A 19,910-nucleotide genomic window follows, 5' to 3' on the forward strand; every position below is an offset into this window, starting at 1 on the left:
TGCCAAGTTGCCACTGTTGGGGCCCTGAGCAAGGCCCTTAACCCTCAATTGCTCAAGTTGTACTCTCATAGTTGTAAGTCGCTTTGGACAAAAGTGTCAGCTAAATGCTGTGAGTGTCTGTGTCAGATGCTGTGGAACCAGGGCAATCTGCTGAAATGTGGGCTACTGGATCCACTCATGGATGAGAGCGGAGACTACTGTAATATATACACATTTCATACCGAATACAGATGCATTTTTTGACATATTTTAGCATTCTACTGGGACTTAAACAATGATAAGTGCTACAAAATATCTGCTTAAGATAGACCGTATGTTTTTTGCACTTCTAGGTATCAGCATTCATCCCTGTATTCTATAGTATTCTAGTTCATTGGTATGTTTAATTGTAATCTGCTATACTGTACTTGGATATATTCTATGAGTAAATGACAGAGCACTTTTGTAAGTCGCTCTGGATAAGAGCGTCTGCTAAATGCCGTAAATGTAAATATTTTTCAGTACTTTCACCAGCGCTGGTGACCCTTTTCTGCTTAATTCACTCCCTGCTGCTTCTACAGGATTCCAAAGAGCTGGTGGCACATTCCCAGCCAGAACGTATCAACTATGATTTAGTGCAATACATCCAATTTATCGTCATCAATGGTAGCCAAACATTATGTAAAAATAGCGTAATGTGATGTTTAAAAAAATTGTCACTCTCCTTCGCATCCAGACCATCGGAAATCGGAAAACATTGCGTGTAACTCATTCTCCGTCTTTCTAAGCCAAATCAGAAGTCGCATAACACGTGGTTTCCCGTTTTCCACGTTCTTATTTGGAAACAAAAAATCGGATAACGTGACCTTATGCATTTCCCATCTTATTTTGAAACGAAAATCAAAAGACCAAAACGTACACGGACCGATAACGATGCTGGTTCAAGATAGTGATGTGTGTCAGCACAACCCCATTAGTCTACTGAACAGCTGTTTTACTCCTCATACAGAACAGTCTGGAAACCTCGGTTGTTCAGTTATCCCCTTTCTTTCTTTCTCTCTCTCTCTCTCTCTCTCTCTCTCTCTCTCTCTCTCTCTCTCTCTCACACTCACACACAAATACATTTGTACTGCCATTGAACATGTAGTAATCCACGTGTGGCACAAACAGAGCCATCGTATTAGCTAACCTATAACAGTCCTCTATCAGCAGGCGTGTGTGTGTGTGTGTGTGTGTATCTCACCTGCACGGCTGGCTAGATAACTACTGACACAGTAATACATGCTATGCATTTTATTCTGTAAAGATGCAATAAGTTTATCGTTACCTGGCAGGACGAAATCCGTTTTAATACAAACGCTAAAAGACCTTCACGTTAGCTTTCTAGTCTACCCATGTGCGCTGCCATATTGCTAAATTACTCTTACCCTGCATTTGTTGGTTGTCCTTAAACCAAATGCCCCGAGCGGACAGGAGGAGAAACTGCATGAGTTTTTAAAAAACGAGCAATCTTACGAAATACTTACGAAGAACCGCGCGGTTTCTTTGCTCATACAGACCAATTCTCAAAAATGTTTAATTTATGTAACTCATTTAAGTGATTTTTAAATCTCTTGCACAACAGTGGTGGGATATATGTAGCATAAAGTTGAATGTAATTGAACATGTCTGGGTTAAAGTACACGTCTAGATGCAAGTTGTGCATATCTGATATTGCATTTACAGGTTGCATTTACTGCATGAGAACAGTAGGTGGCGCTATGATTCTCTGGTCGCAAACCGATTTCGTCATTTTCGCTGCGCCAGGATTGTCTGCATGGAGTGGAGTTAGCGAACTAGCTAGATCGGTGGGCTGCGTTATTTTGTGAATTCAAACACTTATATTTGGGTTACGAAAGCACTGGCATGGCAGAAGCGATTCAAAGGAAATTGCAGTCTGAGTTGGAAAAATACCAACAGATGCAAAAAGGTAACCTAAACGTTAAAAAGGTGAACGTAAATGCACTATCCCCGCTGTGGCACTCCTAGACGTACCCGAGGTATCCTAGCAGGGAGTGATTTTATGTGGACACTGTATTAAATGTTTGTTATGGATTGAAATATAATTGATATCTCGTCTATCAACGTGCGCATTCTAGCGGTATGGTGTGTGATTAGCTAGTTATAGCTTGAATAACTAGCTTATAACTGCACGGTTCATTGAGCTTTTAGCTAGTCAAGTATTGGAACACCCAAGTGTTACCTTTATTGTCTAACCTACCTACTAGACAACACAACAGTCACACTAGGCATTGCTGTTTAACTTTGTCATTTACAGCTATTTCAAAACTTGATATGTATTCTTTGCCTTTGGAGCTCAAAACGTAGTTTTAAAGATACAGAGATCACTGAACCATTTGTAGATGATCTGTGAACGCCTCACATTGCAGATGTCAATAAAAGCATGTCGGCTCGACAGAAACTCGAGGCTCAGCTGACGGAGAATAATATAGTTAAAGAGGTAAGAAAAATAACGTGGAATCAACTTGAATATATGCAATTGGGTGTTCCGTGTATGGACTACTCAGTTATTGGAATAAATTGTGGGTCTAGAGCTGTAGTGGCTATAATATGGTATATCCCATATATTTAATTTGTTCCTCAGGAGCTAGACTTGTTGGACAGTCAAAATACAGTTTACAAGTTAATCGGACCAGTACTCGTGAAGCAAGAGCTAGATGAAGCCAAGGCAACAGTGACTAAGAGGCTGGAGTATATAAATGGTGAAATGTAAGTATTACAAAAGTTTTTTGTGTAAGCTACTGCTAAAAGTTTTAAGTCAATCAGCATTAAAATTAGTCCTCTCAATAACATGAGCAAATAGAGCTACAAACTCAGTTATGGTCCTTTTGGTTTTCTAAACAAGTATAGATTATGTGGGTTGAAAGCTGTTTTTGTTTGCAAAGAACCATTAGGAGAGAAATGTAGTCCATAAACAGATTTAATCTGTGTCTGGGGAAACCCTTCTTGGCTTTCAGCCAGCGTCATGAGACGTTACTAAAGGATCTGGAGAGAAAGTCTGAACAACATCGTGAAATTCTCGCCAGCCTGCAGCAGGAGTATCAGCGTGCCCAGGGTATTCCTGCTGGGAAAGTCTGACTGATTAATTATATTTACACATTATTTGGTCCAGTTTGCTGCGTCACTCCTCCCACCCTCACAGACAGATGCTTTTCATCATTCACCAAAAAAAAATGTTTGCATTCTTTGTCAGTAGCCTGTTGTGAATAAAGTTTGTTTCCTGGTGCTGTCTTCAATTGCTTAATCACTCTTTATGTGTAGCATGTTATATCCTTAATTTTGATAAATCACTTGATTGACAGGCAAGATATCTTAGCACACCTTTCTGGGTGATCAAAAATAACCGGTTATGCTTTAAATAAATGATTTGCTAATTATTTAGATGAAATATGGGTTATGATCATAATCAAATAAACAGAAATCTATGCATTGTTATCTGAAGACAAGTCTAGATGTTTTGACAAAGGTTTAAGAAATTAGTTTTTATTTACTTACTAGTATCCTTAGGTGTGCATCAGGGACATCTGCTCTCCTCTCTTATCTTCTCCAGCCCTCTCTCCTCTGATATTCTAATCTCCATTCTCCTCTCCAGGTCTCTCCTCTTCTCTGCTCTACATATCTTTCATCCTCTATTCTGGTACCATCTTCTCTCCTTTATTATTCCCATCCATCCTCACTACTTGGTCTTAACCATCCATATTTCCTTTTTTTACTCCCTCAGTTCTATGTCTGCTGTTTTCCCTGACCTGTATTCTCACACTCTCCCTTTACTCTGAATGAACCATAGTTTATCATCACTAAATGAGTGACAGCAAAGCATCTTGATACATATATGAAAGCTAACAGGAGTCTGCGTGTTAGGATGAGACTTATAATGGCATATGTGAGCTGCACTATCAAACTTTGCTCCTATTCTCACCGCTAAGTCACCTACTCTGCCTGATCTGTCCGCATCCTCATACACTCCTCTCTCTTTTATCTGAATAATCCAGAGTGAACATGAAAGAAATATTATAAACAATTGATATTTCTTGCCATGATGTTCATGAATAGATTAATGACCATTTCTTACTGTCAACACATTATTCAATATGTTAGGATTGATAATTATGTCAGTAAACGCTGACTCAATTTTTTTGACTAGTATTTATTTTCTTACAAATTAATTTTCTTTTTTTTCCCTGAGGTTTCCCCAATAAATGCTGAAGGTCATTGCCACCCTTCCTCTTGCTCACGACTTACTGTGAATGAAAGCTGAAAAAAGCTGACTAATAAAAAAACAGCTTTCACTTCACAATCAAACACTAATGCCCTTTATCATGAACATGTTCACGTGCATCACTACAATGACTGACACTTTACTGAGACTTAATGTGGGATATCTAACAAATATCAAGAAATATAAAAACATCAACGTTAGTGGAATATCCCCGTGACCTTTTTTGGACTCTGCAAGATTGTGTGTCTAATTGACTTTCCATGTAACTATGATAGCTAACGCAAATTGTCTCATTTTAACCAAAAATGTTTGTTTCCACTTCATACAATTACTGACACTTTTAGTAAAATATTATTTATTTATACAACTGTAATTTCAGCGCAAATGTATGTATTGACGTTACCGTTATCGTTTCCTGCAAATAAGAGACGCAAATCAGAGTCAGCAGTGGTGTATGTTGCAATAATATGTCTCATCTACAACAGATGGGAACACTGACGGATCCTAACATTGCGGAAAACTGGGGGCGATTGAAACGGTGCGAGCCACGATTAACAACCCAGACTCCCACCCACACCATCCAGGAACCAGCTCAATTTAAATGTGAAAGATGGCGTTTCCCTCTAACTTTAGGAAAAATAAAAAACACCAATTGCGGTTTCCAAAGCGGTTAACTGCTTAAAGCGTAACAATAAAAGATGATTAATACAGAACGTTGGTTGTCAGATTGAGAGAATTTGCATCTTTTTGCGCTAAACAGATTCAATCCGTCTAACCGAGGACCTATCTGACTACATATGTAAATGCACGTGACGGAAATCTTATCAGGATACAGTTCATAGCCTGTACAAGACAGATGAAATACCAAGTGTAAATTGATTTAAAGAAGAGCTGTTGAAGCCTAAAGACAAAACGCGGAGAGTAAAAATATTAGTATTTTATAGGCCTATAAATAATGCAGCTGAGCTACGCGATAGACTAAAACTCCTTTGAATAAACCTCTGAGCTAACATTTGTGCTCTGCTCGTCTTAAGAGTAGTGAGTGAACTAGGCACACATTAAATCAAGGATGTGGGGCCGTTTGGTCTAATTACAGAGGCAGGCAAGTGGTGCATGGGGCCAGCTGTTCACCAAGTAATGTCATTCAGGCCGCGCAGGTATTGCGCGCAGTCAATAGGGTTTGTCCCCGTCCTAAAGGCTCTGCCACCGCCCCTACGCAACAGGCCATTAGATGGAGAATGAGGAACTGTTGAGGCACATACGCCCGTATTGTTGACGCGCACCTCTAATTAATATCCCGTAGAAGGGGACTTGTCCTCCTCCATTTCCCTCCCGCGGGGACTTAAACAGACATGAATAAAAGCCATTTTAAAGGACTGCGTTTTCAAAGGGTGATCACCCCCAAAAAACCCAGCATCCTCAGTTGTAGCGAAAAGCCTGTATAAGGATGAACGATTCAAGAAACCAAAGAAGCAACAGGAATATAATTAAAATGAATCAAGTTTTAAGTCTCAAAGGTTGTTGTTTTAGGTACTATGTGTGTGGGTCAGCTGTGTAAAGAACCATAGTATAAATGCTGCAGAGATACACCAAGTGTTCGGGAATACACAATCAAATGGCCGTACCAAAAACGACGACGTTTTGCAAAACACCCACGAATTACAACTTGAACTTGCTTGCTTTGATTATAGCTACCCAGGTTTATTGATATCCAGGTTAATGGGCTTTGAAAATCACTAGACGAAGTTTTCTATGACCAGCTTTAGTTTCAACAACCAAGGATTTATAGCGGAAACGATTAACACTTTGGGCACCACAAATGGCCAACATAGGGTGGTGGAGGGAGATAAATTAATTGCCATACAGTTCCCATACATAACCACTACTTCAATAGACACTTTTCAGTAGCTCTGCTGTATCCATGTATACTTTCCTGAACATCAATCTATTTTAGGTACGAAACACCGTTTTAACAAGGTAGACTTGCAATCCACACGTGGTGAGAATTGCACCAGAGTCGGGCAGTGTTAGCTCAGTGGTTAAGGTACTTGACTTGTAATCAGAAGGTTGCTGGTTTAAGACCAACCACCACCAAGTTGTCGCTGTTAGGGCCCCTCAGTAAGGCCTCAATTGCTCAACTTGTATTCAATCAGAATTGTAAATCGCTTTGGATAAAAGCGTCAGTTAAATGCCGTAAATGTGAAAAGCAAACCAACCAAGTGGTTACAATTGATGATCGATCAATAATCATGCCCAAGAAGGTGGTCAAAGAAAGGCAAAAACGTTTACGCTTTCAGGTCCCAAAATGAGAACATGTCCGGATCTATGAAGGATCTAACATGCTACACATAAAGAATGATTAAGCAATTGAAGACAGCACCCGGAAACAAGCTTTATTCAGAACAGGCTACTGACAAAAAAATATTTAAAAAATATCCATCAGAACCAATCCCTACTTCATATCCCACAGAAAGTACTGCGACAAGATAAACATGTTAATTGGGAAGCCTCGCAGATTTAAGCGGGCTTTACTATGTCATAGTGGAAAGCCACATAATGGTAAACCGCTAATTTCACATTTAACTAACTTTATTTCTAACCCTGTAAAGAATAAGCGAACGTATCCAATCTGAACTGTTAGCCCACCATGCAAAATTAAAAATATATTCCAAGCCATCACAAGGAGCTAAATTGAGATGACAGCAAAATAGACCTGTGTTTGGTCTTTCCCGTGAAGGCACGAGAGGGCCACGGGTGCATGGACGCGTGTCTTTCACGCACCTCTTTACGGGACAAACGCGAAAAGCCTCCGTAATGGATTTACACCTGCGTGACACCATCTCAGCACGCGCTATTCCGAGCCAGTCCACGGCACACTGTTAGGTCCGCCAAATTTGTTTTATTGGTTTTTAAAAATTGCTTTATTTATACATTTATACCTTGCTTCCCAATAAAATAATAAGTGGTAATATAATTAAATCTTCAAACACACAGTAAGAAGATAAACGCAAACAATCCTAAAGTACTATGAGATTTGTCCTTTGGGAGTTAATCCAGTTAAAACAAAAGTAATATGATAAAATGAAAAGTGTTTAAAAATAACTTACTTTAAAATTATTAAAATAGTTTGGTAGGCACCGTGTTGAACTGCTCAGTAAATATAGGCTATTCTATTGTTCGTTCGGATTGGCCGGCGGCTAAGAGGACACATCCGGTGTGGAAACTTAAGTCTTTTGCAAATCTAATCCATTTACGACCAAACTAGTAATTGCATTTAGGAGAATTATCCCTCAGTAATGGTTAGTTTAATCATCAGACACTTGTTTGCCAGGAGTCTTCCTTCTGTTCCTTCCTTCTAATCTGATTTCTATTGAAACTCTTTTTATTGGAAAGATAATCCTAAAGTGACAATACCAGGCAAGGCAACACATAAAAGCTGGTTTTGTTTAGGCTTCGCCTTAGTTAGACTAAGCCATTTTCTTTGATCCAAAGACCGTTACCATAGAAATGAAATTTCCACATGGGTTTTGAGCTCTCTTAAGCCTACTAGGGTGCTCCACTAACACCAGGCGAGTCTATACAGTGCATGAGGTGTAGTCCTCCTAGGATAGATAATGTTAATACCAAAGAGGGAAAATGGGTATATGCATGGCATAATATATCAGAACTGCAAAATGTAATCAATTTTAAAGTTATTATTAGCCGAAACACATGCAAAAATGTATTCTATGTTAATGAATCTGTATATTCATTAATCTGGATGCTGCAATAGGTTAAACCCTATTTAGTCTGTGTGCTTAAAGTGGTACACCATGCCCAATCTCAAGTGAAAACATAACTTTCTCTATAAAAATCACTGGAATGGAATGTTTTAGAATAGTCATGGAATGTGGACTATACATGAATACTTGAATGTGTAATTGCTGTGGGAAGTGGCTGCAGTTCAGATGAGAACAGAAAGCCTAATCAGTTAATTGCATATGCGTGTTTTCTGTGGTCCAGGCATTTACAGCCTTTTGAGCATATTACTGAGATAACAATGAGTTAGAATGGAGCATTAGATCATTGAAAGCCTGCAAATGTTTGGCCCATTTGCAGGTAAATACCTCTAAACATTTATACAAAACCTGAACACAGAAAAATACCTCAGGAAATGGATAGCAGTGTGAACCAGTAAGAGAAAATCACATCGAGAATATATCCTTAGAGAGGTTTATTCCATCAATATGAAAAAAAAACCAAACCCAAAACCCACACACGCATGGATTACATGGTCCACATTTGACTGGAAAAAAAAAATTAACTTGCAATGACAAAGTTAAAAAAAAAACCCAAAACAACAACAAAAAAAATCCTACCAAGAAATTACCACAGTACACATATAGTGCACAGGTGTCCCTAACATCATATGTGGAAAAACAAACCAATATTAAAAGAAGCATTTTTTTGTGGATATGTCTCATTAGGAAAAAACCCCCACAAACAGCAGACCTGTACATTTAAATATGGAGTTCATGCTTCCTGAGTCATTTACAAGATTTTTAGTGTTCAAAAGGTGGGACCAGACCAAATTCTTAGATTCTCCTAAATCACTTGACACAATTGGGTTATTCTTTTTACAAAAATATATACATCTCAGTAAAAATGTATTAGCATGCATTTGAGATCATGACACATTTGTGATAGATACAAAGTCCATATATTTACAGATGCTGCACAATTACAAAATTGGCAGTCTTTCACCCTTTTTTCTTTTTTTTTTTTGCCCCAGTTTGGCATGCAGTGCAGTCATTGCTCCCTGAGGGCCAATTGACTCACTGGCATCATGGACTGCTGATAATCCAATCTATTAAAATATTGTGTACAGATCTGAACTCCTTCATGGTTAGATTTTTGGCTGGCATAATCATCAGTGACTCTACTGTGGCCAAGGCCTCCATACACAATCACTGCACATCAAAGGATCTTTAGAATTGGAACCTATCTTCTTTGCAGGCTCATACATGGCAATGCTTGGAGAAAGCTCAAGCTGACCCAGGGTTGTGCAGGGACTGGCTGGCCCCCCATGACTGAATGATGGCTGCCCTGAAATGGACATGCAGTCATGCTTGAGGTGCAGTTGGTTTCCACTTTGAAGCTGGGTTGTAGGCACTACATGACTCTGAATGGAATTATCCTGTATGTTCTGTTTCAAGGTGCCACACATGGTCTCCAACCCTTCATCTAACTCTTGGTTTTTGCTTGAAATGAAATGGCTGACCCTGAGTAGACAGGCTCTCATACCATCATGGTAGTTTTTCTGACGCTTGCAAGGAGACACCGTATCATCCTCATACTCTGTGTGTGGTTTTTTCCCTCTTCTCATTGAATATGGGTGATGTCCTGAGTGTTGCTCAGCCTTGAGGAAATTAACAACACTTTCCAAGATTTCAGCTTTTTCCACTTTGGGATTTTTTAGTTTCTTAACAGAAAAGCAGAGGCAGATTCACATTAATGTTAAGATACAAACAAATGCATTTTCTTATCACAGTTGGAAAGTATTCATTTATAGGAACATAGCAATAAGCTCAGAACATACCTCATTGCATGTGTGCTCCAGTAACAGAAGCCTCAAAGTTTCCAAACTTTGGTTGATACGGTCTCGCCTCCGTTTCTCCATGAGAGGTTTGGGAACCTTGAGAATTGAGAAAAAACCTCAAATCACTATAAGTATGGCCAACATGGGTACCTTGAGTGTAGGCTACAGTTAGTAACTAAATGCTAAATAACAAAGAACCCATGATAAACGGTGAGTGGTGTCAGGAACGGCGTTGGATGTGGACAGACTGCATATAGCAGGCGTCCATGAACATTCAAAAAAGTGTTTGTTTTTTTTTGCAAATCTAGTTTTTGCAGCTTCTTACCCGTCTCATCATATCCTTTTGATCAGGTATATCCGTAGACATCTTACTCATGTCGGCACACAATTAGCAGGCCAGCAGCCTTACTTCACCATCAAATCTCTAAGAACACCTTGAAATTGTAGGTTTTATTATACTATGGGACCACACCCAGGGTCCGCCCATGGGCCTTCTAGGCCTGTAGAAATCGCGTCCCTGAAGTAAATCTATTACGCAAGGCCACACCCTTTCATTATTATTCATCCACATGCTGACACGTTGAACCTTGATCACTCTGGAAGTGTGGCAATACATTTCTTCAGTTTAGTTAGCCGTTTTATTTATGTATGTCTAAAAAAAAAAAAAACAACCTGAAGAGCAATTCCCAAATTCTCTTTTATCTAATATGGTTTAAAAAGTATTTCGATAGTTCTTAGGGGAACAAAATGTTTTGATTATTCAAACATTTTCATATAGCAAATATTGTAGATTTGTTTATTAAGAACATATAATCAAATGACTAATAAAATAATTTAAGGTGTGACATAAAAGTAAATATAAAAGAAACTTTATGAACAAATATTATATAACAATATAACAAGCTTATAACATGCACAAGCTTCCATCACTGTCATTGGAAAGTATTTCACCTCTTGGACATTATCTGACGTGAATATATCACATCAGTTCACAGAACTAAGCGCTTTTTTGCAACAAAGGAGAGAGGAGCGTTTTCTTTGTATTTATCCTTGGCTTATTCGCTGGAGCGTGATTAGAAAACCGATGAATAGTCTTTGAACTCGTGTTCGCCTGCTCTTTGATAAACGGACCGGGGTGTTCGTTGTCTGGGTTCTGCTTGTGTCAAGTGGCCATCTTACAGCCTACTATATAAAATAAACGAAAAGAAAAAAAAAACAATTCAGGAGGACATACTAAGGCTATTATTATTATTATTATTATTATTATTATTATTATTATTATTATTATTATTATTATTATTATTATTGAGGCAGACCAATAAACGCAGACGCTGAGCTTGTTTTAATGAAACATGCGTAGACGTGTTAATAGGCCATCATTTAACGGCGCCAATCACCGATTTCTCACATCAATAGAGGTTAAATACACATACCACACTTCACACTTCGGCCTTTGACTTGACTCACTTTCTGCATTAAAGAAACAATGTTCTGTTGTTTATCAGTTTGTGAACAACACACACGATAAATTTAGGGTTTGCAAAGGAGGTAGGCGTATTGTTTATTTCTGATGCAGGCCTTGTGTGGTTTCTGATATAGGCTACACGTAATTAATTGTTAATCTTTGAACTTTTGACCTAGTCTCGCTTTTGGCGCAATTTTCGCTGCACAACTGGTCGCATAACGTTCACCAAGAGTACGTATTCCCACCACACCAATGTAGGTGCTTTAGCACGTAATAAATATGTAGCCTACATGGTGTTGGCAACACTTCTCAGCGTAGCCGTGCCCATGACAAAAAAAAAAATGCGATTTTTAAGGAATTGTTTAATGAGAAATATTTTATAAAAATAAGTATTTTCTCTAAAGTAGATTGCTAGCATACTATGTTTTTTAAACCCGGAAATTAATGGCACTCCAACGTGTCACCACGGCTTTCTTAAAACAATTTATTCACATAGAAGCACACTTAACAGACTGGTGCCAAATGCTTGGACATTACACCTCTTGTATATCCCTTCTCCAGTGTAAACAGTTAGTAGAGCTCTTGCCGAGACTAGACTGATCCTTTCCTTGGGGTCACGCACGAAATTCTCACGTCCTTGCGTGACGCGTCCAAAAAATTCCAATTACTCGCCTCAAATTAGCCTACTGTAGGAGCGGTTGAAGATTTTACGGTTAAGATTTCACGGATAACAATAAAATGGCTTTGAATTTGAAGAGACGGGTTTGTTAGCTATTTTAGCATGCTAGGTAGACTATGTAAAAATTCTGAATCGAATGTTCAGAATAACCTAATGGCACTGACAGCAGACTTTCCCAGATGTTATAAACAATTCCCGTAAACCTTTTATAGACTCTCGTAAATAACAAATCAAACAAACTAATCAAATATGCAAAACAGAGGCCTCGACTTGTTTTCCCAAACACCGATTAGGCCCAAACCCATAATAAAATATTTCATTAATTTTCCATTAAATATACCATTAGTTTCACTCGAAACTAAATGTAACCGTTACTTAATAACTTCCAACAACAGATCTGTTTATTATAATGTGATTTATCTTAAATCTCTTTTTAGTAGGACCCGTGCTCAGAGGGTGGAGGGTGTAAAGTTTTGGTCATGCTGTTAACGTCACCATCTTTTCTCCACCAATCGGGAGCGACATCATTGTCCCATATAAATTAGGTTCTCGTGTGTTTTCTTCACTTTGCTTTACTAAGGACTTAGGGAGCATTCAAAATAACATTTGAACGTCCACCATGGCAGAAACCGTGCGAAGAGTAAGTTTTATTTATTCTCTTAATTTCATTTTCCTTAGCAACACTATTAACAGTATTTCAAATTATATTTTCTATTTTCTCACTTATTGTTAGAAGTTGAAGCCTGTGATGGAGAAGAAGAGAAGAGACCGAATCAATCGCAACCTAGACGCGCTCAGAGCGCTGCTGTTCAGGAACACCAGAGATACGGTAGGCAGACGGATTCTGTGGAACCCAACAGCTACGCTTCTTGCATAAATGTATTTAACGAAAAGTCAGTTATTACATTCTCTCTCTCTCTCTCTCTCTCTCTCTCTCTCTCTCTCTCTCTCTCTCTCTCTCTCTCTCTCTCTCTCAGCGTTTACAAAACCCTAAACTAGAGAAAGCTGAAATTTTAGATTTGGCCGTTCAGTATATACGCAAGAACACATGCAGTAGTACAGATAAGCAAGGTAATTCATATATTATATATTCATATATTATGTGGACGTATCACCATAATTATGCATAATTTCATATATAACTTCCACTCTTCTAGGGTCCACTACTCTTGATACTGCACAAATTCAGCTCAAGGTGGCACCAAAGTCCATTTGTGCTCCACACCACCAGTGTATTGCAGACGTCGCTTCCTTTATAGGTGACATGCACCCATCCGAGAGGGAGATGTTACTTCAAAGCCTGGAATACTACCTGGATAGTCACCATGGCCGTACTTCCAGGGCGGGGGGAGAAACAGACGCTAAGCTTGCCACCCGTGGGACTAAGCCCTGTTCACCATCATACCATGCTTATAAGCGAGATCTATCCTTCCCAGAGTCAACTTTACAGAGTTGTACATCTACCCACCAAAACCCCATTCTTCTTACTCACTCAGCTTCACTGAACCACCTCTCACCCACACTGTCTCCACTGCTCCCCTCCCCCTCCACACCTCCTTCATTGTCTGTCACCCATCACATACCTTTTGTTTCTTCTCTGTCTCCACCCTCTCTTTTCGCTGTGCCATTTTCTATCAGTAACTCTGTAAAATGGCCTCAATTATGGCAGCATCACATCTCTGGAGGTCACCTGTCAGCACCCTGTACCTTCCTGGATACGAGAGCAGAGGCTGTTCTTCTCCCAGCCAAGTTGACATGGAGACCATGGAGCTGAAGCCTTTGGCACGCTTTACTTTAAATAACACTCACAACTTTAAACGTTCGCATCCTAAGAAGCCAGAAAAACACGGTTCTTTTAGAGACCCCTTGTAGACATGTGCAGAACACCAAGGAGGAATGTTTGTGACCAACCTTCCATTCTTTTTTTAACAGCAATGGGAGCAAGTGCCACCAAAAGACATTTTACTGATTCATGTACTTACAATATCTATTTATAATGTAAATGTGGATTCTTCTATATGTATTGCATATTGCATAATTTTTACTACCCCTTTGTTCATCTGGAACCCCTGTTTTATAATTCAGTGTATGTTTTATAAATATTTAAATGTTTTTCAAAACAGTATTAGTTATAGGTTGCTCCTTTACAAAATGTTATATTTATAAACATAATCGATTAAACTCTGAGGATCTGAGGAGTCTGTCCTTTTCTTGTAAATCTCATGATCAGATTATTTTGAAACATACCCTATACATCTAAAATGACAATAAAATAGTTACAGTTTGAAACAAAGCTATTAGTCAAGGTGTTGGATGTTTGACTTTTCAATTTCAAGCGATCAGTTCAGTTTTTTAATGCAATTTTCTTAACACAGCTGGAAATAAATACCTTTCCATCAAATCCTGCTCTTACATCATAGCAACACAGGTTGCCTGAGCAAATCATGCTGATGCGAACCATAAATCTAGTGTCTAGTAATCATGTAGGATTGATATTTACTGGCACTTTGTGTTTACTATCAGACTTAGTTGTTTCACTTCTAGCTTGCAATTTGTGTCATGCTAATGCTGATTTATCTACAAAAAAGATATAGTGCCAAAACAAGTGGGGCAAGTCTAATGTGATAAGTGGTCATTACATAAGGGAACTTACATCAATGCAGGTAGGTCATTAAGTATAGCAACCTACACCATAAAGTCCAAATATATGTTCTGCTCACCATTCCATTCCAAAGACTATAGGTATTAATGGAGTTTCCCCACCTCACAACTGTAACAGCCTCCAGTATTCTGGGATGTGCCAAAAATGTAAAGTGTCTGTTGGAATTGTTGCCCATTCAGTCATAAGAGCATTTGTGAGGTCAGACACTGATGTTGGACGAGAAGGCCTGGCTCACAAACGTTCCTAAAGGTGATCAGTGGGGTCAGGGCCATTGAAGTTCCTCCACACCAAACCTGTTCAACCATGTCTTGGACAAGTCTACAAAGGTTTGTGCTATGGGGCATAGTGATCCTGTAACAGTAAAGGGCCTTCCCCACACTATTGCCACAAAGCATATAATTGGCTCATCATACAAATGCTTTTGTATGATGTAGCATCAACAGTAACCTTCACTGGAACTAAGGGGCCTAGCCCAACCCTGATACAGCCCCGAGCCCTCATCCCTCCTCCACCACAGTTTATTGTTGGCACTGTCCAATATGTAGAATATTCTTGGCACCCTTCAAACTCAGATTTGTCCATCAGACTGCAAGGCAGTGAAGCATGATTAATCACTCCAGAGAACATGTTTCCACTATAGTCCAGCAGTGGGTGTTCTGCACAGCATTCCAGCCGATGTATGACATTTTGCATAGTGATCTTAGACTCGTGTGCAGCTCCATGGCCATGGCTACCCATTTAGCCACGAATACACAACTCTCGTGTTGACGTTTCCAGAGGCAGTTTAGAACTCTTCAGTAAGTGATGCAGCAGAGAATTTTCAGTTCTTTTGCTCTATGTGCTTATGCACTCAGCAGTTCTGCTTTGTGAATTTGTGAGGTCTACATCTACAGGGATGAGGTTTTGTTGCTCCTAGACTCGTCAGTTTCACAATAATATTATAGCACAATAGTAATGCCATCAACCAGGGCACACCTAGCAAAATATTGAACAAACTGACTTGTAGCAATAAAGATATCTTACAAAAGTGGCATGTTTAAATGCTACCAAACTCTTTATTACAACCAATTTTATTACCAATGTTTACCTATGGAGACAGTGTGGGTACGTGTTTGATTTTATACAATAATTAGTTGGTGTATCCACATACTTTATTAGTTTGTTGTTGTTGTTCTGGCCCATAAGGTACATTTTGAACCTAATCCACACACACTAAAAAATATTGTCTTTGCATAAAAATGAAAAGAATAATTGATATAAAAATGTATATAACTAAAAAATGTATAAAATAAAAATCCATCTACTTTCTGGCTGCTTGGCCATATTAGTGAACACCTACTATAATTTAAAGAACTAATACATTTTTGATAGTCCTGACATTTTTTACGTACCAAATACATGCCAGCCTAGAAGAACCTTCTTAAATTAGGGGAGATTAAGTTTCAAATTCTACATTTGCACTGAAAACGCCTGCAAATCTGAGCTGTGACATAACGTCCTTGTCTGATGGCTAGTTCAGCATCACGGTCAGCAGGGGGCAGCGTCAGATAGAAAATGCAGCTTTACATCAAGGTTGTGCTCTATTAGCTCCAGGACCATCACTTCTCAGAGAATGGCGCCCTCAGAAACATAGACCGCAGCACAGCTGAGTGACACGCTGCAGATGCCTGACTTTGTCAGCCTTTCTCTCGCACTCTTTCAGCCAGGGATAAGCATGCAGCCTGCTCCTTATCTGCTACTCACATCTCTGCTGCAAGGCCTGAATTTTTTTTTTGCGCAAGGCACTGAAGGATTTGGCTAGAGAAAACAGGCTGTCTGACATGCTAGAACATGCCTTTGGATAATAGTTATCCCCCCCCCCACCCTTCACCCTGCTCTTCTCTCATCTTCACGTTCAAGAGTGTCTTTCTGTACTTGTGCCACTAATTCTGAGGTGTCTATTGTTCTTTGTGCAGAAGACAAGCAGGCACGTAATGTCCAGTTTTGCTTTTCTACAGTGACTTTCTACAGGTTGTGATGGTTGCGTTGTGCCATACAAGCCAATAATAGCCTGCATAGTGGAATGCCTCCCACTCGGTCATAATTATACGAGGAGGGGGGGGTGACTTTAACAAACTGTAAAGGACAATTGCTGAAATCCCCCTAGTTTCCTTGGGGCACACTTATTAGAGTGGATCCTGTGAGTCATAGCTGTGTTAATGCTGAATGTGGCCCATGCTTTCCTGATGTAGCCCAAATAAGGAGGGCAGTGACCTAAAAAAAAAAAACCATGGAGGAGGATCCGGCCTGGAGATGTCATTGCTTTTGTCATGGTTTATTGGGCTCAGAGGTAAATGCATTTGTGTTGGCACATCTCAAAAGCAATTTGTTGAGGCAGAGCTGCTGTCAAACGCTTTCATCACACGTGCACGCACTTGCACGCGTCGAATCCTTCAGAACACATGCACAACTGCAGGCATGCGTACACAAACATTTTATCATTTAATTCGGGATAGATCTACTTCTCTGGATCGTCAGTTCAGTGAAAGTGTCTGCATCTCTGACATGCCCTCATAGGCGTGCCATGCTTTAAACAAGAACTTGCAAATCCAAATAGTTTAAATGTGGGAAAGATAGCGATGCATACTTTTTGCTTCATTCCCAAATAATGACTAATTTCACCTTAACAGGCTGTAACCCGGAAAGGCTGCCAATGGCAACAGGCTATAGCATTCAGGGATCATGGCAGGAGGTGCCGAACACACCCACATTTGGGAGTCTTGCATACTTTAACCTGTAATTGCAGTCTAGTCAAATAAATACAACTACAGGTATTCAACCTTGTTATTTTGCAGCAGGGTAAAATAGACCTTATAAATGATTCCTACTTCCTTAAAGGCAGGCTCAACAGAGCGAAGGAATCTATTGTATTTCCTCATTCTGCAGATCAAGATGATATTTTTCCTGATGTTTTTCTGCAAGAAATCCTGAATTGTAACTTTAATTTGCAGTAATATACTTGAATTTATAATATTATAATGTATAAATATAAAAACCCGATTTTAGTATATACCTTTTGTGTTTAAATCGAGGCTACTAGCGTGGTCTTGCAATGTTTACAGCATACCATGCGGTTAGACAGAAGCAGGTGTGAGCTAAGCAGATGCAGATTTCTGTATGAACACAAACTAAAAAACATTTACAATATCCATTCCAGTGCAGTAATACACATACCGTCATTACACACTGTATAAATGATAGACTTTGTATGATAGTACATCTGCAAGGTTTTGTCCATCCATTAACGGTTAGATGATAGGCACTACTGACAGCTATGATATTATTTTTGGGACAGTCTCTTCAGCTGGGATATCCATCCAGATGACTGAAGAGACGGATTTTGGATTCGGCCTGGCGGTACACAGTGCAGGAAGACACTCAAGAATGTCGATCTGTCGCTACCCACAACTAAATACCATTTTCCCCTCTTTCATTTCTCTTTTTTTTTCTCCCCTTGGACTTTGAAGTTAACAGAGAAAGGAGTCCGGACTGTAGAAAATTACCCCCAGACTGGAGGAGGTTTTTTTGACATAAGTCCTGAGAGGCCAGTGAGCCACTTTTCCTGGAGGCCTGGCCGGGAGTGTTTAATCTCGAGCCATGGGAGACAGCGGCGCTGACAGACTGACGGGACAGCTGGACACGTTTCCAGGCAGCATTGATAGACGAAGTGGCCCCTGCAGAAGGCCCTACACTACCCACGCATCACCACACAGGTACATACAGGACACGGATTCCCCTGTGCACAGACAAGGCACAACCTGGAAAGCCATGGAGCTCAACTGTGGTCTATGCTTAGGAGTGTACTGAGCTCCATGCTGACAAAAACCTACAATTTCATTTGAACACAGCCATCTAGTTTGCTATGAATGACATGCTTTTCTTGTTGTCGTGAAACTTTGAGCATTACTGAGCCACCCGACTCACCTTCATTACTTATCCACTGTTCTTCTGCATACCTCTTTAGCCATTCAAAATAGAAATGTTATTGAAGGGAAGTTTAGGAACTGTATCAGAGATAAAACACTTTAATAGCTGCTCATAGAGGCAAAGTGGTAATTCCAAATTCTAATGTAAGCAAGGGTCCTCTCCCAGTTGTGTAACCCACAGATAATAGACACTGTATCCACCTAGTCTATCCTAGTCCCTGATAGTCAAAACAAAGACTACTTAACGATAGCTTTGGAGACCCAACATTGTGGTGTTCATATGCTATTTTGGCACTTTGATTCTGTTGAATCATGTCTCTTAATAGCCTACTGTGTGATTCTTCTGTATTAATTTTCAAAGTCTATTGTTATACAGCCTTTCATTGACGTGCAGCAATAAAACTTCTATCATAGTGTTCAATGCTATTGTTTTTATACTTATTTTATACTACATGGAATTTAGGTCAAATGAAAAATGCGCAGCCTTAATGAACTATATGACAATCAATAAACATTAAAAAAGTTAAGACTCTGTCATATGCGCAGGGAACTGGTGGCACTGCACAATGAAATTCTTATTTTGCACTTGCTACCTGCCTTTAAAAAATATACAATACATTATGTAGTATAAACACTACATAAATACTAAAAATACCAAAAATATACAATACATTATGTAGTATAAACACTACATAAATACTAAAAATACCAAAAATATACAATGACATTAAAGATAAAAAAGTAAGAAGATCATTTAGAACTTTTTGTAATAAAAATGAACTATTCATTGTATTAGAAGCTGCCCTAGAAATATGGGGATGTTTTGCATTTCATGCCCTGAGGATGCATGTTAGCTGAGCAGCCTCTCTGTTGTCTGCAAGCAGTGGTCCTCCCCAGGTCCTCTGACCCAACTCCCCCAGCTGTGGGTGGGCTGTGACCCAGCTAGCCTGCAGCCATGCTGGGCTAAAAACCTCTGCACTCCACTCTCTTGTAATCCTTTAGGATGCACTTCAGCTCAATCAAAAGGTTATAGCCCCTCCTCTCTCTCTCTCTCTCTCTCTCTCTCTCTCTCTCTCTCTCTCTCTCTCTCTCTCTCTCTCTCTCTCTCTCTCTCTCTCTCTCTCTCTCCCCCTCCTCTGGCCACTTGGCAAATTCAGGAAGAGCTTAACGTGTCAAAGGTTGACACAAGCAAAACTGATAGCAGTTAAAAATAGTGAGTTATTTTTGTGGCTGCTAAAAATACAAAGAGAAAATAGTTTTGATCTGTATTTAAGTGCTAATGCGTGGAGCACCTTAAAGTAAT

General features: G+C 39.4%; 4 protein-coding genes across 6 annotated transcripts in view; 2 read left to right on the forward strand and 2 right to left on the reverse strand.

The window, feature by feature from the left end:
* Positions 1-1,427, reverse strand: part of mrpl11 (mitochondrial ribosomal protein L11) — a 33,849-nt gene extending 32,422 nt beyond the window's left edge. For all 3 annotated transcript variants that reach the window (XM_027013041.3, XM_081699423.1, XM_027013040.3), the window contains exon 1: positions 1,307-1,427. The gene's annotated coding sequence lies outside the window, so the exon portion shown is untranslated. The remainder of the gene's footprint in view (positions 1-1,306) is intronic.
* Positions 1,428-1,769: 342 nt separating this feature from the next.
* On the forward strand, positions 1,770-3,275 carry pfdn6 (prefoldin subunit 6). Its single transcript, XM_027013011.3, has 4 exons — positions 1,770-1,948; positions 2,409-2,479; positions 2,624-2,748; positions 2,997-3,275. The coding sequence occupies exons 1-4, from the start codon at positions 1,885-1,887 to the stop codon at positions 3,115-3,117; spliced, it is 381 nt and encodes a 126-aa protein (XP_026868812.1). The 5' UTR covers positions 1,770-1,884; the 3' UTR covers positions 3,118-3,275.
* Positions 3,276-9,176: 5,901 nt separating this feature from the next.
* On the reverse strand, positions 9,177-10,212 carry her5 (hairy-related 5). Its single transcript, XM_027013050.2, has 3 exons — positions 10,162-10,212; positions 9,837-9,932; positions 9,177-9,719 (listed from the first exon to the last, which is right to left on the reverse strand). Exons 1-3 carry the CDS (start codon positions 10,210-10,212, stop codon positions 9,177-9,179), a joined length of 690 nt encoding a protein of 229 aa, XP_026868851.2.
* A 2,387-nt stretch (positions 10,213-12,599) lies between these two features.
* On the forward strand, positions 12,600-14,015 carry her11 (hairy-related 11). The gene is made up of 4 exons (XM_027013013.3): positions 12,600-12,620; positions 12,714-12,809; positions 12,958-13,051; positions 13,138-14,015. The coding sequence occupies exons 1-4, from the start codon at positions 12,600-12,602 to the stop codon at positions 13,752-13,754; spliced, it is 828 nt and encodes a 275-aa protein (XP_026868814.1). The 3' UTR covers positions 13,755-14,015.
* Positions 14,016-19,910: the final 5,895 nt, after the last annotated feature.

The sequence above is a fragment of the Electrophorus electricus genome, chromosome 16 (genome assembly GCF_041902795.1).
Source record: "Electrophorus electricus isolate QZ-2024a chromosome 16, ASM4190279v1, whole genome shotgun sequence".
In the NCBI taxonomy this organism is placed as follows: Eukaryota; Metazoa; Chordata; class Actinopteri; order Gymnotiformes; family Gymnotidae; genus Electrophorus; species Electrophorus electricus.

Coding starts and splice junctions, on each gene's coding strand:
- pfdn6 (XM_027013011.3), top strand. CDS start 1,885: ATGGCAGAAGCGATTCAAAGGAAATTGCAGTCTGAGTTGGAAAAATAC. Junction 1,949..2,408: donor ATACCAACAGATGCAAAAAG/GTAACCTAAACG, acceptor CTCACATTGCAG/ATGTCAATAAAAGCATGTCG. Junction 2,749..2,996: donor GAGTATATAAATGGTGAAAT/GTAAGTATTACA, acceptor CTTGGCTTTCAG/CCAGCGTCATGAGACGTTAC.
- her5 (XM_027013050.2), bottom strand. CDS start 10,212: ATGAGTAAGATGTCTACGGATATACCTGATCAAAAGGATATGATGAGA. Junction 9,933..10,161: donor AAAAGGATATGATGAGACGG/GTAAGAAGCTGC, acceptor TCAATTCTCAAG/GTTCCCAAACCTCTCATGGA. Junction 9,720..9,836: donor TGGAGCACACATGCAATGAG/GTATGTTCTGAG, acceptor TTTTCTGTTAAG/AAACTAAAAAATCCCAAAGT.
- her11 (XM_027013013.3), top strand. CDS start 12,600: ATGGCAGAAACCGTGCGAAGA. Junction 12,621..12,713: donor TGGCAGAAACCGTGCGAAGA/GTAAGTTTTATT, acceptor ACTTATTGTTAG/AAGTTGAAGCCTGTGATGGA. Junction 13,052..13,137: donor CAGTAGTACAGATAAGCAAG/GTAATTCATATA, acceptor CCACTCTTCTAG/GGTCCACTACTCTTGATACT.